Consider the following 25,100-nt stretch of genomic DNA (forward strand, 5'->3'; position numbering starts at 1 on the left):
TGTGTTTAATTGTGAATCGCGAAATAAATTTTTTAGATTTTCAGTCTCTAATACACAAAAAATTGAGACCAAAGTAGTCGAGGTTTCATTATCTTTAAAATTTCGATATGTTGTAGATCCATATGAGATTCAATACGACCTTTCGGCTTCCCTTTTTCTTTTCTTTTTTTAAATCGCTAAAGTCGACTCCAGAGTCAAATGTAAACCTACTGTCTAACTTAGAGTCGTCTCCGGAGTCGACCCTCAACCTATTGTTTACATAAGTGTCGACTGTGACTACTGTTACAAAAAAATTACACTTTAAATTATGTCCGGATTACATTATACAAAGTGATTCGTTTACAAGGTCGTTTATAATCAGTTACAAAATTTCAAGGTCATTTCCAACCATAAGTACAGAGTTCAACCACTAATTAAACCAATTTCAACCAGTAAAATAGAATTCAACCATTATGTCAACACATCTCAACTGCTACAACATATTTCAAATACTAATTCCTCACTACAAAGAAGACACAAATAACAACTAAAACAGATTTCAACCAAATTCAACCAAAAATTCAAACCCATTTGAAACAATAAGTACAGAGTACAGATTTTAATTGCTATTTCAACCAATTTCAACCACTAAAACAGATTTCAACCACTATTTCAACCATTAAAACAGATTTCAACTACTATTTCAACACATTTCAACCATATTTCAACAACTAGAACAGTTTTCAACTACTAATTCAACCAATTTCAAGTACTAAAAAGATTTCAACCACTATTTCAACCACTATTTGAACCAATTTCAACCAGTAAAACATAATTCAACCACTACAACAGATTTCAAATATTAATTCCTCACTACAAACCACTAATTGAACTCAATATCTTTAGAGAAAAACTTTAACAAAGCTGTTGCAAAACCCTAACAAAACCATAAAGGAATAGTACTCGAAATTGGTTTTCAAAAACCCTAACTATTTGAAATTGATTTTGCAAAACCCTAACAAAAGCCTAAAATAGTGGTGGAAATCAGGTTAGCAAAACCCTAACAGAATTGTGGCTGAAATGAGTTTAGCAAAACCCTAAATAGTGGTTGAAATTGGTTTAACAAAACCCTAACCAAACCCCATGAAAAAAGATTTCCAAAAGCAATGGAAGATGAGAAAAGATGAGAAGAAAACCTACTTCAAGTTCCTTCAACTACGGCGGTCGGTCTCCAACGGGATTCACCGGGTTGCAAAAGCGGTTCAACGGCGTGAATAAAGCTTTTGCGAAGTGAAGGATTCACCGGCGTGCATAAATGGGGTTTTCTTCTCCGTCGAAGGGGATTCACCGGCGTAGCGAAATGGGGTTTCTTCTTCGTCGAATGTGATATAATTTCCATAGGCTGATCCTAGCCCTCCGATCCGATCTAAATAGAAACTACATATTATGCAACCTCTATAGATTGGTGGGTTGCGATCATCCTATGGAAATGATTTTTGGCGCACAACCTATTTACATTGCGGCCCATCAAATGGAGGGTTTGGATCATCCTATAGAGTTGGTCGTACAGTAACATTATGGCCCAATCGTAGGCTCCACCCATATTTTTCAAAATAAAGTGTACGGTCCACACCATAGGATGATCCAACCTCTATAGATTGGAGGGTTGTGATCATCCTATGGAAATGATATTTTAGGGCGCAACCTATTTACATTGTGGCGCATTAAATGGATGGTTTGGATCATCCTATGGTGAGGGTCATACAGTAACATTAAGGCCCAATTGTAGGCCCCATCAGTGGAAATGATAATTTGGGGTGCAACCCGTTGCAACCCTCCATTCTATAGAGGTTGCATAATAAGTAGTTTTTATTTAGATTGAACGGCTAGGATCAGCCTATGAAAATGATATTTTGGGATGCAACCTTTGTGGCCCATCAAATGGACGGTTTGGATCATCCTATGGTGTTGTGTTCTTTTTAAAAAGTATGGCTAGGGTTCAAATGATGGGCCCACCAACGGTTGCTGTTGGGAGAGAGAGAGAAGTAAAAAGTTGGGAAACCTGTTATATACGTTACACTTAAATGTTTACAGCCTTCAAGGGGAAGAAAAATGTTTTTATTAGGTGAAAAGATGTCTGTCAGAGGGAATGGGCAGGAGGGGTAATTCGGTCCTCAAAAAAGTTGTGAACAGTGAAAGCACTTCACTTTGGTCGTTTTCAACTCTCCACTGCTTTTGCGTGAATAGTACAAGAAAGAGCTTTTTTTAGGTCATTTTCCCTACTTATTATGCAGGTCGCATATGTACTTACATGTATTCCCAGACACATTGAAATGCATCTGGAACAAAGTCACAAATATCGTTCTCGAGAATTCCTCGGCAAGAGAAAATCTCGGGTATATTAAAAAATTGTTGTTTTTGGGTTTATATCTGGAAAATATGATAAAATAAAATCAGTTAAAAATATATAATTTAAGAAAAAATATAAAATAAAATTATCGAAAAATATCACAATATTGTCTTGATATTTTCACAGCAAATGATAAAAATTGGAAATATTGCTATATTTTTTTAAAATCTCAGGATTTTGCTGTCTTGTCAAAATGTCGCAATAAAATCACGATAGTTGTAACGACCCGATTTCCGTCGAGCCGCTACAAGCAAAAGAAAAACCCGCTGAAAAATACCATAATTTTTTTTTTTTTATAAACTAAATTATTACATTTTTAAACTTGCCACAACCGCAAATCTTATTCAAATTTGAAACCCAAGTAAAAGTCGTAGTCTGAAATTAAACATAAGTCTTGCAAAATAAAATAAAATTTAAAGACAATGACATAGCACGTCATCGGAACCCAAGAACCAAACTCCACTACGCTCTCCTCTCCCCTTTCTCCTTCTAGGTCTCCTCATCAGCAAAGGCAGCATTCCCAATACTTTCGTTTCCTGTGGTTTAAACAACGTAAGCAAGATTTTCCAGTAACTAAGCTCAAGTACATCAAACAATAATGGTGAGAGGTAATGTAGAAGATCCCATGAAGAATATGCTGTTAAATGAAATATGAAACTATAAAGAAATAATATAAACCATAATGAAATAATTAAAGGAACTCACATCTTTAATGTATAAACTCTATAAATGACAATTCTATAAATGACATGCGACGGCTACACCCCGGGCTCATCTGGCATTTTCCCTTCTTTGTTTTATTCTTTCATTTATTTCCGTCCAGGTACCCTGCCTCACGACTTATCCACTACCCCCGTCTAAAGGTAGTGGCGGTTTTGGACTTTTGATTACGGATGACAGACATCATGTCAAGCCGCCTTAGGGATTATTTTCCCTTCGGTAAGATTATCAACACAAGGCTGCGCACTCTGATCGTGTTGACTTTTGACCATTTTGGTCCAAGGACGACACAACGGCCTCCCTTATATCCCCAACTATATGCCCATGACAAAGCAGAATAAAGCATAAAGTAATCCATTTTTTTGATATGCCCATGACAAAGCAGAATAAAGCATAAAGTAATCCATTTTTTTGACTTTTGATAAACATCATGCAAAGCTAACTAGAATCAATCCAACATTAACAAGCCCATATTGAGAGATATACAAGAATAGTATACTGTCACTTGCCTTACACTTTTGCCGGATGAGAGAACCCACGAAGTCCTAAATAAGGATAAAGGATCACTCAACCTGAAAGTGAGACCAACACCCGATCACACTTGATTCACACCATATTACTATATCTAGCTTATAGAGGTTTTGGGGTGTTAAATATTCTTTCATTTTGGGGTTTTAAGTCATTGCTGAAATTTCAGATTCAATGAGTTAAATTTCATATTTAATGAGTTCATAAAAGTGCTGAAATTTTCGTTTTAAAAGGGTTCATAAGTGCTGAATTTTTTTTTTGTTTTAAAAGGGTTCATAAATGTGCTGAAATTTCAGTTTAAGTTGCTGAAATTTCAGTTTTAAAATGGTTTATAAGTTGCTGAAATTTCAGTTTTAAAATGGTTTATAAGTTGCTGAAATTTCAGTTTAAAAGGTAAGTTTAAGTTGCTGAAATTTCAATTTTAAAAGGGTTTATAAGTTGCTGAAATTTCAGTTTTAAAATGGTTTATAAGTTGCTGAAATTTCAGTTTAAAATGCTGAAATTTCAGTTTAAAAGGTAATATCTTCGTTTTAAAAGGATTCATGAAGTTGCTGAAATTTCAGTTTTAAAAGAGTTTATAAGTTGCTGAAATTTCAGTTTTAAAAGATAATATCTTAACGTTTTAAATCTTGATCAAAGGTAATATCCTAACGTTTTAAATCTTGATCAAAGGGTACAACACTATGATCCATTTTTTTAGGTTAAGCAATATAGGGTACTTACTTGGAGTGGATTGAAGTTGGAATGGTTGGATCACCCACCTTCTTCACTTCTCCTCCTCTCCTTCTTCTTCTATTTCTCACTTTTTCTTTGCAAGGGAGAAATGAGCACACATTCTATTTGAAAGGAAAAAGAATATTTTCGTTTTAAAAGGGTTCATAAGTGCTGAATTTTTTTTTTGTTTTAAAAGGGTTCATAAATGTGCTGAAATTTCAGTTTAAGTTGCTGAAATTTCAGTTTTAAAATGGTTTATAAGTTGCTGAAATTTCAGTTTTAAAATGGTTTATAAGTTGCTGAAATTTCAGTTTAAAAGGTAAGTTTAAGTTGCTGAAATTTCAATTTTAAAAGGGTTTATAAGTTGCTGAAATTTCAGTTTTAAAATGGTTTATAAGTTGCTGAAATTTCAGTTTAAAATGCTGAAATTTCAGTTTAAAAGGTAATATCTTCGTTTTAAAAGGATTCATGAAGTTGCTGAAATTTCAGTTTTAAAAGAGTTTATAAGTTGCTGAAATTTCAGTTTTAAAAGATAATATCTTAACGTTTTAAATCTTGATCAAAGGTAATATCCTAACGTTTTAAATCTTGATCAAAGGGTACAACACTATGATCCATTTTTTTAGGTTAAGCAATATAGGGTACTTACTTGGAGTGGATTGAAGTTGGAATGGTTGGATCACCCACCTTCTTCACTTCTCCTCCTCTCCTTCTTCTTCTATTTCTCACTTTTTCTTTGCAAGGGAGAAATGAGCACACATTCTATTTGAAAGGAAAAAGAATGGCCAACTCAATTGGTTTCTTTCTTCCTCTTCTTTTTTTTTTATATTTTTATTTTGATGGTTAGATTCCTCCTCTTAGGTGTCATTTTTATATTTGTTGCAATAATAGGTAGTTGTTGAGTTTTTGTTTAATAGGTAGTTGTTGGTTGTTGAGTTTTGTTTAATATGTAGTTGTTGGTTGTTGAGTTTTGTTTAATATGTAGTTGTTGGTTGTTGAGTTTTGTTTAATATGTAGTTGTTGGTTGTTGAGTTTTGTTTAATAGTTAGTTGTTGGTTGTTGAGTTTTGTTTAATTTTTATATTTGTTGCTAAAACAAGGACCCTTGATTCTTAGATCATTAGATCCAAGATGGATTGATGATCTAGGCCATTGATTTGACAATAAGGATAAAAATTTAGATTTTACAAAAATCATAAGGGAGATTGAAAAAGGTGGTCTTTACATTCTACCCCCCTTGTAAAGGAATTTCGTCCCCGAAATTCAACTCCCACAAGTATAGATTTAAAATCCTAGAGGTAAAACTGGAAAAATCCTTTTATCTACAAGCATAACTTGCAAAAGACAAAGACAAATCAATCTACTCTAAAATTTATTTTATTTTATTACCTTAGAAGAGTTCCGGAAATTTTTTCTGAACTTCCGACTCACGCTCCCAAGTAGCCTCTTCGACGCCGTGGTGACGCCAAAGCACTTTGACTAAGGGAATTGTCTTGTTCCTTAGGACTCTCTCCTTGTGCTCCAAAATGCGCACTGGCCCCTCGGAAAAGGACCAATCTCCCTGCAGCTCTACTTCGTCATCCACAAGAATGTGAGAAGGGTCGGGATGGTATAAGCGAAGCATGGACACATGAAATACATTATGCATCCGATCAAGGTTTGGAGGCAACTCCAGCTCATATGCTCGAGTTCCGACTCGCTTAGAGATACGATAAGGTCCGATGTAACGAGGGCTTAATTTTCCTTTTCTTCCGAATCTCATCACTGCCTTGAAAGGTGAGATCTTTACAAACACTTTATCTCCCACAGCGAACTCGAGCTCTCTACGCCGCTGATCAGCATAGCTTTTCTGCCTACTCTGTGCTACCTTCAATCTGTCTCTGATTAAAGTCACCATCTCTGCAGCCTCTTGTACAATTTTTGGCCCAAGCAAGTGCTTCTCTCCGGCTTCTACCCAACACAACGGGGTTCTGCAAGGACGACCATACAATGCTTCGAAGGGGGCCATCTGAATGCTCTGCTGATAACTATTGTTATAGGTGAACTCAGCCAAGGGCAAGTGCTGCTCCCAGTCTCCTCCAAAATCAAGAATGCAGGCTCTCAATAGATCTTCTATAATCTGATTTACCCTCTCCGTCTGGCCATCAGTTTGAGGGTGATAGGCAGTGCTAAAGTTCAACTTCGAACCCAAGGCCCCATGCAATTTACGCCAAAAGTTGGAGGTAAATCTGGTGTCTCTATCTGATACAATAGATGAAGGCACACCATGCAATCTGATGATTTGCTCAACATAAACCTCTGCCATCTTGTCCAAAGTCCAAGTCTTCTTCATGGGAATGAAGTGTGCGGACTTGGTAAGACGGTCTACTATCACCCAGATGCTATCAAATCCACGCTTAGATCTTGGCAATCCCATGACAAAATCCATGGACAGACTGTCCCACTTCCATTCAGGGATTTCCAAAGGTTCAAGAGTACCCCCAGGTTTCTGGTGCTCGATTTTAACCTTCTGACAAGTCAAGCATTTAGAAACATAATCAGCCACATCTCTTTTCATTCCACTCCACCAGAAGTTCCTCTTCAAGTCTTGATACATCTTAGTGCTACCCGGATGGATGGTGTAGCGAGACTTATGAGCCTCATCTAAGATGCTCTTCCTGAGATCTTCCTTAGCCGGTACACAAATCCGACCTTTAAGATAAAGACAATCATCTGGTCGAATAGATAATTCTGGCCTGGAATCTATAACAGTCCGCAACTGAATAATCTCAGTATCAGCAACTTGAGCTGATCTGATCGACTCTAACAAGTCCGACTGTACTCGTAAGTTGGCTATGAACGAACTTTCACCAATCTCACAAGTCCCCAGTGATAGATCCCTAAATTGTTCCAGAAGTCTCCATTCCTCCATCATCAAGCAAGCCATTGAAGTACGACCCTGCCTGCTAAGGGCATCTGCCACAACATTGGCCTTCCCAGGATGGTAGCTCAAGTTGAAATCATAATCTTTCAGGAACTCGAGCCACCTCCTCTGGCGCATGTTTAATTCCTTCTGATCAAAGAGGTACTTGAGGCTTTTGTGATCTGTGAATATTTCAAATTTTACCCCATACAAATAATGCCGCCAGATTTTGAGCGCAAATACCACCGCTGCTAGCTCCAAATCATGAGTGGGATAGTTTACTTCATGCCTCTTCAATTGACGTGACCCATAGGCGATCACCCTACCTGTCTGCATGAGTACACAACCCAATCCCTTGATGGAAGCATCACTGTACACAACATACTCCCCTCCTTCAGAAGGAAGAATGAGAACTGGCGCAGAAGTTAACTTCTTCTTCAACTCCTGAAAACTTTGCTCACATTCATCATTCCAGACAAACTTTGCATTTTTCTAGTCAACTTTGTCAAGGGACCCGCCAATGTAGAGAAACCTTCCACAAACCTTCTGTAATACCCTGCCAAGCCCAAGAAGCTCCTGATCTCAGTCGCATTGGTGGGTTGCTTCCACAATGTAACTGCCTCAATTTTTGCTGGGTCGACTGAGATACCATCTTTAGAGACCACGTGACCTAAAAATGTCACGCTCTCTAACCAAAATTCGCACTTGGAGAACTTGGCAAACAATTGATTATGTCTTAAAGTCTCAAGTACTTGCCTCAAATGATTTACATGATCATCCCTGGACTTCGAATAGATGAGGATATCATCAATAAATACTACTACGAACAGATCTAAGAAGGGCTTGAAGATTCTGTTCATCACATCCATGAATATTGCCGGGGAATTTGTCAACCCAAACGACATCACTACAAATTCAAAATGGCCATAACGGGTCCTGAATGCAGTCTTAGGAATGTCATCATCCCTGACTCGCAGTTGATGATACCCTGATCTGAGGTCAATCTTGGAAAAGTAGCAGGCTCCTTGCAGCTGGTCAAAGAGATCGTCAATCCTCGGTAAGGGATATCGATTCTTAATGGTGACTTTGTTCAGCTGTCGATAATCAATACATAGACGGAGGCTACCATCCTTCTTCTTAACAAATAAAACAGGAGCACCCCACGGCGAAGAACTTGGCCTGATGAATCCCTTCTCAAGTAATTCAGACAATTGCTCCTTCAGTTCCTTTAGCTCAGCAGGGGCCATCCTATATGGTGCCTTGGATATAGGCTTGGTCCCTAACTCGAGGTCGATGGTGAAGTCAACCTCTCTGTGGGGAGGTAGATCAGTGAGGTCCTCGGGAAAGACATCGAGAAACTCCCTCACTACAGGAATATGTGCCGCTGAAAGTTCAAGTTTATCATCTTCTTTTTTTACATAAGCGAGATAGCATTCGCAACCCTTGCTTATCAATTTCTGAGCCTTGAGCGCTGCAATTATTCTGATCTTCTTAGGGCATTTCACACCCTCAAATACAAACTCCTCCTCTCCAGGAATACTAAATTTGACCAACTTATGGAAGCAATCAACACTGGCGTGATAAGATGCCAGCCAATCCATGCCGAGAATGACCTTGAAGTCATTCATATCCAATAAGACAAGGTCTCCCAGAAGCTCCCTATCCCTTATCTTAATTACACAACCCTTACATACTAAATCTGTAACTACTACATCCCCTATAGGCGTAACAACTCTTAAAGAATTCAGCAAAGGTACAGGGATTAGATTTAATTCTTGAGCAAAGACAGGAGATATGAAGGATAGAGTAGAGCCAGAATCAATCAAAATATGAGCAGGCACATGGTTAATAAAGAGCTGACCTTCGATAACCGCATCTGAAGCCTCTGCATCCTGCTGGCTTAGGGCAAAGACTCGATTCACTGGTGTCTGAGGTGCATTTCTTCCCTGGTTCTGGGTACGGTTCTGGTTTTCCCTCCACAGGATTTGCTGCTGTGCAAGTGGGGGTCGAGGCTGATTCTGCTGCTGCTGCGGATTTCCCATTGTCTTGCCATTCTGATTCACATAGGGCGGCACAAATTTCTGATCCCTCCCTGTTGTTCTAAACTCCTGGCGCTTGATCCTAGGACAATTTCTCTGCTTGTGCGAAGGATCTCCGCAATTAAAACAAACATTCATAGTCCTCCAGCACTGACCACTATGAGCTTTTTCACAAATAGGGCATACTGCTCTAGATGGAGTACCACTATCTGTCCTTTGCTTCTTAGGGGGAGGCATCTGACTTCTATTTGCAGAAAACTGAACTCGCGTCGCCTGCACTAACTTTTCACTGCGCTCTGCAACTTCAGCCATCTCACAGGCTTCTACCAAAGTCTGAGGTCTCAGATTGATGATGTTCGCCATGATAGAAGGGCGAAGACCATCGATAAATTTCCTTACCTTGTCTTCCTCGGTAGCGGCGTACCCGGGTGCATACCTCGACAATTGTCTAAATTTGGCCCCATACTGGGCCACAGTCAATACTCCCTGACTCAACGACGCAAACTTAGATGCCAATGCGTTCTTCACATGAGCTGGGAAATACTGATTATTAAATCGTACCTTGAATTGAGCCCATGACTCATCCTTCGCTGCAGGATAACTTTGCTCAACCGATCCCCACCATACACCAGCGTCAGCTTTCAGCAAGAAGGTGGCAAGACGAATCCTCTGAGCATTGGAGCAATCCATGACGGCGAAGATACGCTCAACTTCTACTATCCAATGGTCCGCCGCCAAGGGATCCCCTGCCCCGGAGAATTCAGGAGGGTGATAATCCCTAAACTGCCGATGAAGTAAGGAGGAGTCTACTACTGCCCTCAGCTCCTGACCTGCTACTGCCCTCATCTCCTGACGTCCTGCAAGTGACGCCGCAATGTTCTGAAGCGCAGCCTGATTGGCTTCCTGAGCCTGTGCTAAGGCAACTTGATTGGCGGCTTGCGTCTGAGCCTGTCCTCTCAAGAGCTCTGCAATCATAACCAACGGGTCCTGACCTTGACCTTCCTCATTCTGGTCATTTGCTGAGCTAGCATTCCCTCTTCTATGGTATGTCTTGTTTGGTTGCATCTGTAAGATGAACAAACCAAATTAATTGTATACATAAACAAGGAGTATTCCTTGTAAGCTTCTTGCTAATAGCATAGTATTTTAGACTCTTATATCTTGTCCTACTACCCCTTTCCTAGACGTACCCAAACTCACAACCCAAGTTTTTCGAAAACCTAGGGCTCTGATACCAAAACTGTAACGACCCGATTTCCGTCGAGCCGCTACAAGCAAAAGAAAAACCCGCTGAAAAATACCATAATTTTTTTTTTTTTATAAACTAAATTATTACATTTTTAAACTTGCCACAACCGCAAATCTTATTCAAATTTGAAACCCAAGTAAAAGTCGTAGTCTGAAATTAAACATAAGTCTTGCAAAATAAAATAAAATTTAAAGACAATGACATAGCACGTCATCGGAACCCAAGAACCAAACTCCACTACGCTCTCCTCTCCCCTTTCTCCTTCTAGGTCTCCTCATCAGCAAAGGCAGCATTCCCAATACTTTCGTTTCCTGTGGTTTAAACAACGTAAGCAAGATTTTCCAGTAACTAAGCTCAAGTACATCAAACAATAATGGTGAGAGGTAATGTAGAAGATCCCATGAAGAATATGCTGTTAAATGAAATATGAAACTATAAAGAAATAATATAAACCATAATGAAATAATTAAAGGAACTCACATCTTTAATGTATAAACTCTATAAATGACAATTCTATAAATGACATGCGACGGCTACACCCCGGGCTCATCTGGCATTTTCCCTTCTTTGTTTTATTCTTTCATTTATTTCCGTCCAGGTACCCTGCCTCACGACTTATCCACTACCCCCGTCTAAAGGTAGTGGCGGTTTTGGACTTTTGATTACGGATGACAGACATCATGTCAAGCCGCCTTAGGGATTATTTTCCCTTCGGTAAGATTATCAACACAAGGCTGCGCACTCTGATCGTGTTGACTTTTGACCATTTTGGTCCAAGGACGACACAACGGCCTCCCTTATATCCCCAACTATATGCCCATGACAAAGCAGAATAAAGCATAAAGTAATCCATTTTTTTGATATGCCCATGACAAAGCAGAATAAAGCATAAAGTAATCCATTTTTTTGACTTTTGATAAACATCATGCAAAGCTAACTAGAATCAATCCAACATTAACAAGCCCATATTGAGAGATATACAAGAATAGTATACTGTCACTTGCCTTACACTTTTGCCGGATGAGAGAACCCACGAAGTCCTAAATAAGGATAAAGGATCACTCAACCTGAAAGTGAGACCAACACCCGATCACACTTGATTCACACCATATTACTATATCTAGCTTATAGAGGTTTTGGGGTGTTAAATATTCTTTCATTTTGGGGTTTTAAGTCATTGCTGAAATTTCAGATTCAATGAGTTAAATTTCATATTTAATGAGTTCATAAAAGTGCTGAAATTTTCGTTTTAAAAGGGTTCATAAGTGCTGAATTTTTTTTTTGTTTTAAAAGGGTTCATAAATGTGCTGAAATTTCAGTTTAAGTTGCTGAAATTTCAGTTTTAAAATGGTTTATAAGTTGCTGAAATTTCAGTTTTAAAATGGTTTATAAGTTGCTGAAATTTCAGTTTAAAAGGTAAGTTTAAGTTGCTGAAATTTCAATTTTAAAAGGGTTTATAAGTTGCTGAAATTTCAGTTTTAAAATGGTTTATAAGTTGCTGAAATTTCAGTTTAAAATGCTGAAATTTCAGTTTAAAAGGTAATATCTTCGTTTTAAAAGGATTCATGAAGTTGCTGAAATTTCAGTTTTAAAAGAGTTTATAAGTTGCTGAAATTTCAGTTTTAAAAGATAATATCTTAACGTTTTAAATCTTGATCAAAGGTAATATCCTAACGTTTTAAATCTTGATCAAAGGGTACAACACTATGATCCATTTTTTTAGGTTAAGCAATATAGGGTACTTACTTGGAGTGGATTGAAGTTGGAATGGTTGGATCACCCACCTTCTTCACTTCTCCTCCTCTCCTTCTTCTTCTATTTCTCACTTTTTCTTTGCAAGGGAGAAATGAGCACACATTCTATTTGAAAGGAAAAAGAATGGCCAACTCAATTGGTTTCTTTCTTCCTCTTCTTTTTTTTTTATATTTTTATTTTGATGGTTAGATTCCTCCTCTTAGGTGTCATTTTTATATTTGTTGCAATAATAGGTAGTTGTTGAGTTTTTGTTTAATAGGTAGTTGTTGGTTGTTGAGTTTTGTTTAATATGTAGTTGTTGGTTGTTGAGTTTTGTTTAATATGTAGTTGTTGGTTGTTGAGTTTTGTTTAATATGTAGTTGTTGGTTGTTGAGTTTTGTTTAATAGTTAGTTGTTGGTTGTTGAGTTTTGTTTAATTTTTATATTTGTTGCTAAAACAAGGACCCTTGATTCTTAGATCATTAGATCCAAGATGGATTGATGATCTAGGCCATTGATTTGACAATAAGGATAAAAATTTAGATTTTACAAAAATCATAAGGGAGATTGAAAAAGGTGGTCTTTACAATAGTTTGAAAATGTCGGAGATATTTGTGATAGATCTGGAGCACAATTGAGCATGCATATATACATTGGCACTGCCGGACACGAGAGATGCATATTTGGTACGTACATTGTGCCTATGGGACATGTTCATGCATGCATAACATCAACATGGCTATATGCAAACACATGTACATAATGGAGCACATGCATAAGGGGTAAAACTATGCAACTTAGACGCTGACTCAATATACACACTTATGCAAACACATTTTCGTCTGAATGTGTGGATTGAGCTTTTACCTTGTTACCAAGTTGGGTTTTTGTTGAATCCAATTCATCTTTTGGCAAAAGCTCGAAGGACCCAACCCAAAATGTTTTTGGGATTTTGGATTCATAGGATTGAGCTTTTACCTTGTTACCAAGTTGGGTTTTGGTTGAATCCAATTCATCTTTTGGCAAAAGCTCAAAGGACCCAACCCAAAACATATGCATAACAGCTCATCATCCTAGTTGGATGAGTTGGGGTTGGAATCTGACGTGCCGTTGAGGACATGAGCCACTCAGGCGAGTTTGATGTGGCTACTCATTGAGTCATGCATTCATAAATTCGTGATCCAACTATATGTAATAGTTACCGATTGTACCTTATACAAGTTACCTTTGTGGATGCAGCTGAGGAGAAAGAACCATATGAGTCTATGGCTCGGGCTGATCAGAAGCGTTACAAGGATGCCATGGCTGGTTATAAGAATGCTCCCACAAATATAGACTCTGGAAACGAGTCTGATAGTGAGTAGCATGTTGAGTGCTTAAAGCTTTTACTTCTTTCTTATTTTGCTAGCACACAACACATTTCTTTTTTATCCTATGATGTACTAATGTAGGAGTCTATGCATATGTAATATAAAATTACCAGTTATCACTACCAGATCATGTTTCTCATCATATATTTTTTAGATGACCTCCTAGTGAGCAGATTACGAACTGCATTTCATGAGATTGTGCTGCACTATCTAGGGCTCCTTTTAAGAATACTCAAACGAGATTCGTTTAATTCCTTGGCAATGGTCTGAGATATCGCAAAATTTTGGGGTTACTTGAGATTTTATGGTAAACTTGTTTTTGCAAACACCATCACCACAAGCTAGCATACGTGAACCTAGAACACACCTTAAGTTACAAAATAAGATTTTTTGAGTAAACTTCTGATCCATTTTTTAGGAATTTGGATTGAGATTTTTGTTTTTTTAATCTGGAACTTATTTGGGTAAACTCTTGTTCCTATTTCACGAGTTCAGGTTGACAATGATGTGTCAGATTCACCCAAAAAACAAGATTTGTGTGGGACACCTGTACGAAAATAATCTGGATGCGTCCCATGTGAATCCATGTCCCACCAATCTGTGTTGCATAGGGGGCATAGAAACCATGCAACACAAATTGGTGCTGCACAGGCCTCTTTCAAGGCCTCCGTATCAGTTATGCACATAGAATGACGCCATCAATGAGGTACATACTGGCTATATTAGGTTGACATCCTCCAAGGAGTTGGACACTTCTTGCTTAATTGTGTCCCCTTCTTTTACTTTCTGGACTTGTCCTTGCTCAACTTAGGTGGCACACCTCATTTGCTGCTAGTATGCCCTATTGTGGTGATCTTTATAATTGATGCTTCCATCTCATATTTGTTTTAGATTATGGCAACCTATTGTGGAGTCCCCAACCGATTATTGGACTCAAATTTAGTACAATTTTCGGCCCAATAATCAGTTGGGGGCTTCACAATCGGTTGTCATAATCTAAAACAAACAGGGCCTAAGATGTTGTCCTCCTTTGTCATGAGCCTACTGATCCTTAGCCTCTCACCTGTGTGGCATTCGGGTAACACCTTCGCGTTAAATTGGGTTATCTTAGCTTACCCTGTACCTATGGCACATGACAATAATCCAACGTTCTACTCTGGGTACTCTAGTTTCTTCCATTCTTTACTATACTATTTTATAATCTTCCATTAATCACATATCTATCTAGATGTCTCTAGGCTAGCCTAGCACCATTTAGAGAATTGGGCTATGAGAGAAGCTTCAAAGCCTCGAATTGTGCCATGAAACCCACCTCACCAAAGTTGCACCTCAATACACAGGGCTCCCACTGTACATTAGAAGTGGGAGGCCACTTACCTTTTGGGTGTTACGGCCGAATTTCCTCAACTTCTATTGGGTCCATTTGGTTGTATCACTTTCCCGGGAAAGAACGTCGAAACTGAATTTGTTGATGGATTTTCTTTTTACCATTTGATCCATCAATTTTTTTATTTATTTATTTTTGGGTGGGGCAATTTTTGATGGATCAAATTATCAAAAAAATCTGCTTTCACATACTTTGCTAAGAAAGTGATGCAGCCAAACAGGGATCAAGGCCTCTTATTGTCTTTGATGAATCAAGCTTCATGGGGTATGCTGGAAAGCAGGAACGATTCATTATGGTGCTACCTCATTGTAATACCATATAATCAAAGTGACCAAAATTTATTGAGATGCCCCAAATACCCTTTTTTGAGGCTGTTCTGATGCAAAGCAGATATATCTTGGAATTTTTTCCCATTGAAATGAGTTTAAGTGTTTAAGGTGATTCATTTTCCATGGATTTTTTCCGAAAAAAAAAAAATATTTGTTTTCTAGGAAAATTGCAGGCCTAAGTAGACTCTGGATTTTTTTCCATCCAATATTGTCTTCTTCTTTTTTTTTGAAATGGCATATATTATAAGAGAAATAGAAGGGACACCTGAAAGGGAATACCCAAAGATACAGAACAAAAAATAAAAAATAAAAACTAATTACAAAATGACTAGGCCATCAAATAGGAAATTGATCAGACCAATTCATCGAGATGCATACCACCCCTCTTCTAGCCAAAGCGTCCGCCTTCTCGTTAGCAGACCTTCTAACATGAATCAACTCAATATCTGATTCCACCAATATATCTTCCATTTCATCAAAAAGATCCAAAAACCTCCAAGGTGGAGCCATCCCACCCCTCAGCCACCGGATAACATTAAACGAATTCCCTTCAACAATTACACTCTTCGGACAGTCCATACTCACCTTTTTTATGCCATTGAAAGCCGCTTGGACTTCCGCCTCCGTAGCATCAGTCACACCTAAAGGGCCCCAAAAAGACCAAAGAATCTTGCCGGCATCATCACGACATAAACCTCCCACCCCGGCTGGACCAGGATTCCCAAAGCAAGCACCATCGAAGTTTATTTTTAACACTCCTTGAGGCGGTGGTTCCCATCTCTGCACAACTTTATTAGCCCACTCACTACTCAAGCACACCACCCCCCATCCTTCCCAAAGATCATACGCTGAGACAAACCGGAAAGATTGATGGCATCTCGTCCAATTAATAACCAAAGCAATTATCCGCATATAAAGATAATGAGGAGCCTTGGACATTCCCTCAAGCACCCGTGCATTTCTCTCATTCCATACCACCCACCAAGTGGCAAGCAAGCATACTTCCCACAAAATTTTCCCTTTCTTCTTCCAAGGCACAAAGCTCCATTGTTGCAACAACAGTTCAATAGATCTAGGGAAAATCCAGCTGATCCTAAATCTCAGAAATATGCGACCCCATATAGACCGGGTGAACGAACAATGCATAAATAGATGATCCGCAGATTCCCCATCCGCAAGACATAGGGGGCAATGATCAACAAGCCACATACCTCGGTTTCTCAGAAAGTTAATGGTTTGAATCCTGTCGCGACATGCGGCCCAACCAAAGATACTAACCCGCGGCGGACAATTCCAATATTGTCTTTTATGTAAAAAACTATATTTTTTTTTCCCCAAAATCCTAATGGCTCATTGCTGCTTTAAGTTTGATTGGTACCTTGCAGTGTTGATACTTCCATTTATCTTTTTTGCTCTCCTCTTCTCATTCTGAAGAACATTAACTGCTTGCAATACCAAAAGGCTTGATGAAATTGGCCATTAGTCTAAAGAGAAGCAAATTCTCTGAATGATCTAATTCTAAAAGTTTGCTTCCAAATAGGATTTTGCATAAAAAATCTTTCAGTTTGTGTTTCTAATGTTTAAGCTGATTTTGCTGAGGAGATTATGTGAAGAAAAACAACATACAAAAGTTTCTCAATGACTTTGTCATTTGATTTGAGCAATTTGAGAAGACAAATACAACCAATCAAATGGAAATTTTTTAGGAAGAGAAAAAAATGGCTTCCATAGATATGCTTTTGTCTTGGAAAGCTAATAAGGTATCAGCATTGCAGTTTATTCCTCAGAAGCATTATCTTCTTCAGATTCAACTTCCTCATTTTCAACATCCTTAGTATCAGTAGGCATCTTATTGTAAAATTCTTCCTCTCCTGTTATTTTATGTTCACCAGGTTCAGTTTGATTATCTGATTCTGAAACAATCTCTTCATCTAAACTTACAGGATCATTACCATCTTTCGGAATCCCATTCTCATCCTCGAAGTCATGGATTCTGTTTCCCGTTTCCCTCTGATCAACAATAGTTTCATTCCCCATCACATTGTTCTGCAATGGAGTTTCCTCCACTCCTCCATTGGCATCTTCATCTCTCCCTTCATTTGTATCCTCATCTGAAACTATATCTCCATTAGCATCTCTTATTTGAGCATCGGCATCCTCTTCTTCGCTGTCATGGCCCTCCCTTTGTCCAATTTCTGACTCATTTTCATCCTCTTCCTCTTCATGAATTGTGACATTTTCATCTCCCTCTTCATCTGAAACCATGGATTGAATTGTCGGTTTCGGTAATTATGAGAAAAACAATAACAAATTTCAGTTTTTTACAAAGATTCCAAGGAGAATTGGAAATTTGTCAAAAAAATTTCAAAAATGAATTTCAGCCAAAATTTCCTAAATTTTAACCGAAGTTCGGACCGACGCCGAATGAATGTACTGTCGGTGTCGGTCCTGACCAAAATCTGAAATTTCGGTATTTCAGCCGAAATTTATAACCTTGTCTGAAACCGTATCTCCATTATTACCTCTTATTTGAGTATCAGCATCATCTTCTTCATTGTTATGGTGATCCTTGTGTCCACTTTCTGACTCCTTTTCATCTTCTTCCTCTTCTTGAATTGTTACATTTTCCTCTCCCTCTTCATCTGAAACCATATCTCCATTATTACCTCTTATTAGAGCATCAGCGTCGTCCTCTTCATTGTTATGATGTTCCCCTTGTTCAATTTCTGACTCCTTTTCATCCTCTTCCTCTTCATGAGTAGTGACATTCTCCTCTTCCTTTTCATCTGAAGCAATATTTCCATTATTACCTATTATTTGAGTACCAACGTCATCGTCTTCATTGCTATGGTGTTTTTTGTGTCCATTTTGAGACTCCTTTTCGTCTTCTTCATCTTCATGACTTGTGATATTTTCCAGCAGATCTTCATCTCCCAATTTGAAAGCCTCCTCTTCTGATTTTTCTTCTACATGCCAATCTAATTCATCATCTCCACCCCCTCCATCTTCTTTTACTTCTTCTCCAAAATACATGTTTGTGTCCTCAACCCCATTTTTAAACTCCAGTTTCCCTTTACGCCCAAAACCCGCGCTCCCATATCCCTTACTGAGTTTGTTTTCACTACTTTCAGTGTAATCCTTACCAAATGTGTTATTGATTTGGTAGAGCAACCAGAAGCACACAACCAAAAGCAAAGCTAGCTGAAATACACACTTAACTTTGAACCATTTGGGTCTCTGAGTCCCACTAACAGCTGGTTGAAACATTATTCTGTTTGACATTCAAATGATTAAGACATCAGCATTACATCAAGATCAGCAAATGAATACTTGAAAGGGGGGGAAATTAATAAAACATCAATTAAACTTAGTTCAAGAATAGAAATCTAACATGAGAAAGTAGATAGTGATAAGCCATAAAAGGAATAAATGATCAAAAACTCAAGACGTGACCCAGGAATCAGTCTTCCACTTTGCATTTTCAAAAATAAATATCCAGATTTGATCATAAAAAAGGCTTAATTTTTATAAAGTTGTAGTTCGGCCTAACTACTCAAGTCCCTTAACAGATCTATCGTTCTGTTCGGGAGGGAGCTCATGTAAATCAGCAAGTTTTGAACATTTAATCCAACAAAAACAGGTTTCTGCTTCAAGATATGATCAAATACATAAACCCAAGAAAAAGATCAACAAAACAAAGAAATCACATGGAGAGAAATGCCAATTGTTGAATTGTGTGGCCATCAACCATTGAGTGGAGATCCAGGATGATATGATCGTGGCCATTGGCGAAACTTCAGACAGATAATGCACACACCCACGTGCATTGATTTCTACATTATAATTATAATTATTATTTTTGTATAAAAATTAGCTTTCCAAAATGGGTGTCTTTATCAATTCCATGGGATGTGCATCGGGGATTTTGGGAGAGGATGAGTCCTACATTAGATGATGAATCATCTCGTTATGGATAAATCATCATGTGGTTGACAAATATCCCACCTAGTATGAGGGGGTAGTTATCTTATGTGAGTGTGTTGCGATTGGCGGAGACAAGGAGCCTTGATCATAGCCCTTGATATGAAAAGGAAAAGACCTAAAAGGTAAATGTGTAAGAGAGGAAAAATATCCTTCCATTGGTGAGAAGAAATATCCCACCAGGGCGTTGCTGTTGCAACAGGTCACCAAAGGGAGTGTACATCCTAAATCAAAGAAAAATCAGTTTTGAGAAAATCCACACCCCCTTGGGAGAACAAAGAGTTTCCATTGAAAGACCATCACCCTAACTATCGCCCAATATTCATTTTGCATTAGGATTGTTTCAAACACCTCCGATCTTCACCGGCAAACTTATACACTTATTCTATTACAGTTATAAGTGGGGGCCTGCCTAGGTATGAGACTCCCAGTCTGGTATGGGACAGGTTTAAAGGGCCTATCCTAACTCATTCCATCAGCCCTGGGCTTTTGGTATATTAGTTAGGTACCTAACATTTGGTATTAGATCAGTTACAATGTCACATGTTCAAGTAACAAAAGGGGCAACATGTGGAGACGACTACTTTTGTAAGAAAGCTAGTGAAAGTCGTCAAAGTGAAGTTATCACAGAGTGGGCAGCCACATAATGGGTGACCTGTGGAAAGAACTACCTGAAAAAATGCCATAGTGAAAGCTGTCACAAACTGGGCTGCTAAGGACGGTGGATGCAAAAGTGTGATGGAATATTACTATCCTTAAGTGGGTCCTAAGTGTGTGTGGGGGGGGGGGGGGGGGGGGGGGCTCAATATGAGACCAGGTGAGACCCAGCTTCATTTAAGAAAGGTTTAAAGGGCCTACTCTAATGCGTTCCATCATCTCAGGGGCTTGTGGCGTATTCATTAAGTACCTAAAACATTGGCATGGATTAAACATTAAAATGTTGCAACTTGACTCAGAACAAGGATCCCACAGCTTACTATTTTGCGAGCTGCTTTAAGAATGGAACTGGAAAGGTTCTACACAAACACACACACCCAAAACCAAAAAAAAAAAAAAAAAATTAGCCCCCAAATGAATTGATCGTTAAAGCTATTATCAAAATTTCCAACTTCTACTCAAGTTTAAAAGCTGTAAAATTATCAGACTCAGATTTCCTAAACAAATTGAAATGGGCAGAAAAGAAACAGTAGATTACCGTTTTGAGAGTAACGAGTAATGGATCGTATTGAGACTCGAGAGAAGCCCAAATTATAGACCTGGATGAGATTTATTAGAAGAAACTGGAGAAATCAAATTTCTCCTTGTAAAATCCACCCAAGATTTTTTTTGTTTTGTTTTGTTTTGTTTTTTTAGATGCTCGCATTGGAAGTTAAGCTACGGTTGAGAACCCAATGTAGCGGTTATTTTTCACTCGTTATTCCCAAAATGCCCTTTCAGTCGATGAAAATCATAAGACTACCCCCACCTCTATTCTTGGTGGAGGGGAGTTATTTATCACTTGTTATTCTCAAAATACCCTTTCAGTCGATAAAAGTACTGGTTATTTGAAAAAAATGAGTCTTTTTTTCCAAAATTTCTTGTTATTCAATTTTTTGAGTAAAAAAAGAAAAATAATAGATCCGCCAATAGGAGCGCCCTTCATTCTATCATTCCTTAAAATGGTTCAAGTTTTATCCAAAGAGACCTCCAATTTACAAGATACCCCTTTAAATAAGCCATAACCATGTCATGTTCCTCCAAAGTATAGACATAAGAAAAAACTTCCTAGGAAATTTTTTTGTGGCAGACATTTTTCTTGTACCCCAGGTTCCTAGGTAAATTTTCTGCCAGAAGACTTACCGATACACGTGGTGAGGGGGTCGTTGCGTGTATCCGTAGGGACTAGTCCTACTCCAGAAGGGGGTGGGGACATCCTAAATCATCAAAAAAAAAAAAAAGTCCGGGTAAAAAAAATTTGGTTAACTTATTTTTTATGGATTTTTTAAATTGATAATTTTTACTAGTTTCTAGGCAAATTGTAAACCTAATGGATCCTGGAATTCCTTGTTGTATGGAATATTTTTTCTATGTTTTTTTTTTTTTTTTTGTAATTGCTTTAGCCATAGATCCAAAAAAAGGATTTTACATTCACATCAAATGTAATGGGGATAGAGAAATTAAAATAACATAGTTAGCTTCGTAATGTGTCCTCATTTTAGTCCACTATGTGTAAATTACCTCAAGTTTTTTGGAACTTTTATGTCTTTTCACAAATTTAATGTGTAGGAGGGACTGAATTGATGATTTGGTAGTATTCTATTAGATGTGATTTTCAAGAAGGGATTTAAAATAATCCGTCCGGCTTAATTAATCACTTAAAAAATGAAGGCTAACCTCATCCATATATTACTTTTTTGTAATTAAATAAACTCAGCCCTTCAACAAAATGGTCAAAATATCATGTTAAAATTGAACAAAAAAGAGTTATTCGATTGTAAAATCCAGGTTTTAGCTTATAAAACTTAAGATTTTACAATTCTGGATTAAAAAATCCGTGATTCCAAATGGCCCAAAAGAAAGAGTGCCAAAATATTTCTATTTTAGGATTATTTTTTTAACAATAACCAACTGTGTTCGACGTGGTTGACCAAGTCAATTAACCTAATTTTATATGGTGAATGCACATGTAGATCGATCGGTATTGGTGGTATCGCCCTTGATATTTGATCCAATATCAGCGCACTTTCTAAGATGCTGCTGCCGGATCAAATATCAAGGGTATTGGTGGTATCGCCCTTGATATTTGATCCAATATCAGCGCACTTTCTAAGATGCTGCTGCCGGATCAAATATCAAGGGCGATACCGCCAATACCCATGTACATGCACATTCACCATATAAAATCTCATATTTCATCATCACATTTGGATCATTAATCTATTTACCTTCAACTCATGAGGGTTAATTGAATCCTAGTGATGCATCAATTGGTTCTTTTCTTTCTCTCCAAAGCCTAATTTCCTCATATCTCTAGAAGTTGAAAGTATTCAAGCATGTGGGAGATCGGGGAACACAGCATATATTTCCCTTTAGGCTTAGTTATTTGTTACTTTTCCGTTTGTAAGGAAGTATTTAAGTTGGATCTCATATACAAATTTGATCGGACGGGGTTGGTGCTTATAACCTTCAAGATTTCATAGCCGGAGAATGAATCTTTCTGAGAACGTATGCCTGATTCTCTACAGGATTAAAATTAGAGTCCCAGATCCTAGTTTCAACTCTTGGTGGTGATTCTAATTTTTGGCATACATAAATATGCATAACAATAAGGGATCGGGTTGGGAGGATATTCTTAAAGTATAATTGATTAAATAACACCAACTCTAACAGCTTAAGTTTTTGCAGTAATTGGTTGTTTCACATGGTATCAGAGCCATTGCCTCATGGCGGGTCATGGGTTCTAAATGTACTTTTATGGACTTGCATAGTACATGTTTTGGCTTTTGTAAAACCAGATTGTACATAATGGTTGAGTAAAGAGAAAACCAAATCGGCTCATATACGGATAATGATAAATAAGATTTGAGCCGGGAATACCATAGCCACATGTGTTCACATTGGAAGTGCTATGGTAATGGGTTAGTAATATGTGTGGGCCCGTTGTAAGTCCAATAAGGTTAGTGGGCTTATTTGAGGAACAAGAGTTCATAATGGGTGGATTCTGGGGTGTCCTTTTGAGTTATTATAAATACGGGATTGGTCCATACTCTCAGACAAAATTAAGGTTGTTAATTCTTCCCATTGGAAGTGGAAAGAGTAGAAGACTGCCTAAGATTGTTCTTCCTTCTGCATAGGATCACGCGCAATGTATTTATGCACAATCTCTTCTTGTGTTTAATTTATTGAATGAGTATCTTATGATTTGATCACGTGCAATGTAAGTTTTATACAAAACCCAACAACTCCTTAATATCAAGAATCCACATGTATGGCCAACCCCAAAGAGGGGCTACATGTGTCATGCACATGTACGGCCAACCCTAAAAAAGAGGGGTCACACTTGAGGGAGAGTGTTGAAGTATAAATGATTCAATAACAGCAGCTCTAACAGCTTAAACTTTTGGAGTAATTGGTTGTTTCACATACAGACAACCTCTTTGCCTTCAATCTTTCACCATATATGAGTATTTTTCTCCACATCGGTCATGGCATCTTCACTTCCTGCAAGGCCTAACATTGTTTTTGATGAAAGACATTTGACTCTTATAGGTCACAATAAAAATTTTCTTTCTAGGAAACAAACTCGGAGTGCCCTACCCTAAACCACAAACGACGCCCCTACTAGTATTCCTAAATCCCTATGAGAAGATACTTCTGACCACCATGTAGTTCGCGTAGCTAGGCCATGTTTTGATTGCAGAAAAAATATATCTGGTAGAAAAGTTTTCACTGAGAAATTTTTTCCTTTCTACAATTTAGAGTAAAATGATATGGTTATGACTTATTTAGAGGGATATTATCATAAATTGAAGGAATTTTATGGAAAAGTAAGAAATTCTGAAATAGTTTTTCCTTTCCAATTTTTTCCATAAAATTTTTGCAATCCAAACCAGGCCTTAGTTTCTAAGGTCTTGTTTGTTGTAGATTTTGACAGCTGATTGTGGAGTCCTCAACTGATTATTGGACCAAAAATTGCACTAAATTTGAATCCAATAATTGGTTGGGGACTCCATAATCGGTTGTCGTAATCTAAAACAAACAGGCCCTAAGTAAATCCTTTTATGTACAAAAAAAAGTTGATAACCAAGGACAAAAAATGGATTACATGCTACGAAAGCAACATACATAGTAGAGTTATATGATTTGCTCCCAATGATCAAAGAATTAATTAAGACCCTAATTGGATTATTGCAGGGATTTTCTAGAAAAGTGTGAAACTTAAAAATATATGTAGGCATTTCTACATTTTTACACACAAAAATGATAACTTGAACTAGACCTATTCAATTTTTATGTATATGGACCTTCAATTTACAATGATATTCGTCTACATTAACTATAATCACATCATTTCCTTCTAAATGAACTTCCCTCGTCGGCTTACTTTAGTACGCTTGGAGATGCTAGTTTGCTGTATTTTGTTTCTGAATTTGCACCCAGACCGATTTATCATGAAAAACAATTCATGGTAGCTGATGGGACATAAATATGGCGCGACTCCCAAATCTCACCACGTGTCGTCCATGCACCAATGGAGCTTAACCATCATGAAGAAAGGTGCTGATAAACGGCAAGACCATACGGTTACGACACGTGTCACCTTCTCGCCGTCCAAGCCTCATCATCACAAATTATGGAAGGGATTATCCAGCGAAACCACGCGCACCGTCAAAACAGAAGAACGACCCAATCCTGCGAATGAAGGTTTTCTCTCCATGATGATGAAAAAGCCCGCACGCCACCCTTTAAAAGGAGGAGAAGGGAAGAAGAAGACAGATTGAATCTCCCTCAAGATAATCGGAAAAGAAAAAAAGAGGGAAGGCAACGACAGAGGAGGCCGGGAGCTTAGTCCCACTCTCCCTGTTAGTCCCCTCCGACCCATCCACCCACATACCAAGAAAAGAACCTGCGCCTTGGCCTTGGTAAACCTGACCAAACCCCCGCCTTTTCTCGCTGTTCTTTATATTGTTGGTCAAGAATCTGACTTGGGTGTCGAAGTGGTCGTCTGGGACCCACCCCGGACCCCCTGACCCCTTTGTTTGTGATTGCAGACCCCGTGG

General features: G+C 38.1%; 3 protein-coding genes across 4 annotated transcripts in view; 1 reads left to right on the plus strand and 2 right to left on the minus strand.

The window, feature by feature from the left end:
• Positions 1-13,766, plus strand: part of HMG (high mobility group) — a 34,241-nt gene extending 20,475 nt beyond the window's left edge. The window contains exon 16 of the mRNA XM_077361854.1: positions 13,514-13,766. Coding sequence (XP_077217969.1) covers positions 13,514-13,638 — 125 coding nt within the window. The 3' untranslated portion in view covers positions 13,639-13,766. The remainder of the gene's footprint in view (positions 1-13,513) is intronic.
• A 1,930-nt stretch (positions 13,767-15,696) lies between these two features.
• Positions 15,697-16,299, minus strand: LOC143866141 (uncharacterized). Its single transcript, XM_077375953.1, has one exon. The coding sequence runs from the start codon at positions 16,297-16,299 to the stop codon at positions 15,697-15,699; it is 603 nt and encodes a 200-aa protein (XP_077232068.1).
• A 770-nt stretch (positions 16,300-17,069) lies between these two features.
• LOC143861545 (uncharacterized) lies at positions 17,070-19,171 on the minus strand. Of its 2 annotated transcripts, none has more exons than XM_077372460.1 (3): positions 19,068-19,171; positions 17,883-18,631; positions 17,070-17,615 (listed from the first exon to the last, which is right to left on the minus strand). In XM_077372460.1, exons 1-3 carry the CDS (start codon positions 19,109-19,111, stop codon positions 17,137-17,139), a joined length of 1,272 nt encoding a protein of 423 aa, XP_077228575.1. In that variant the 5' UTR covers positions 19,112-19,171; the 3' UTR covers positions 17,070-17,136. The 2 variants fall into 2 exon arrangements, with proteins under 2 accessions (XP_077228575.1, XP_077228578.1); XM_077372463.1 differs by lacking the exon at positions 19,068-19,171 and adding an exon at positions 18,752-19,043.
• Between the last annotated feature and the right edge of the window lie 5,929 nt (positions 19,172-25,100).

This window comes from Tasmannia lanceolata, unplaced genomic scaffold (genome assembly GCF_043159265.1).
Source record: "Tasmannia lanceolata isolate RefF3 unplaced genomic scaffold, GAP_Taslan_0.1 ptg000003l, whole genome shotgun sequence".
Classification (NCBI taxonomy): Eukaryota; Viridiplantae; Streptophyta; class Magnoliopsida; order Canellales; family Winteraceae; genus Tasmannia; species Tasmannia lanceolata.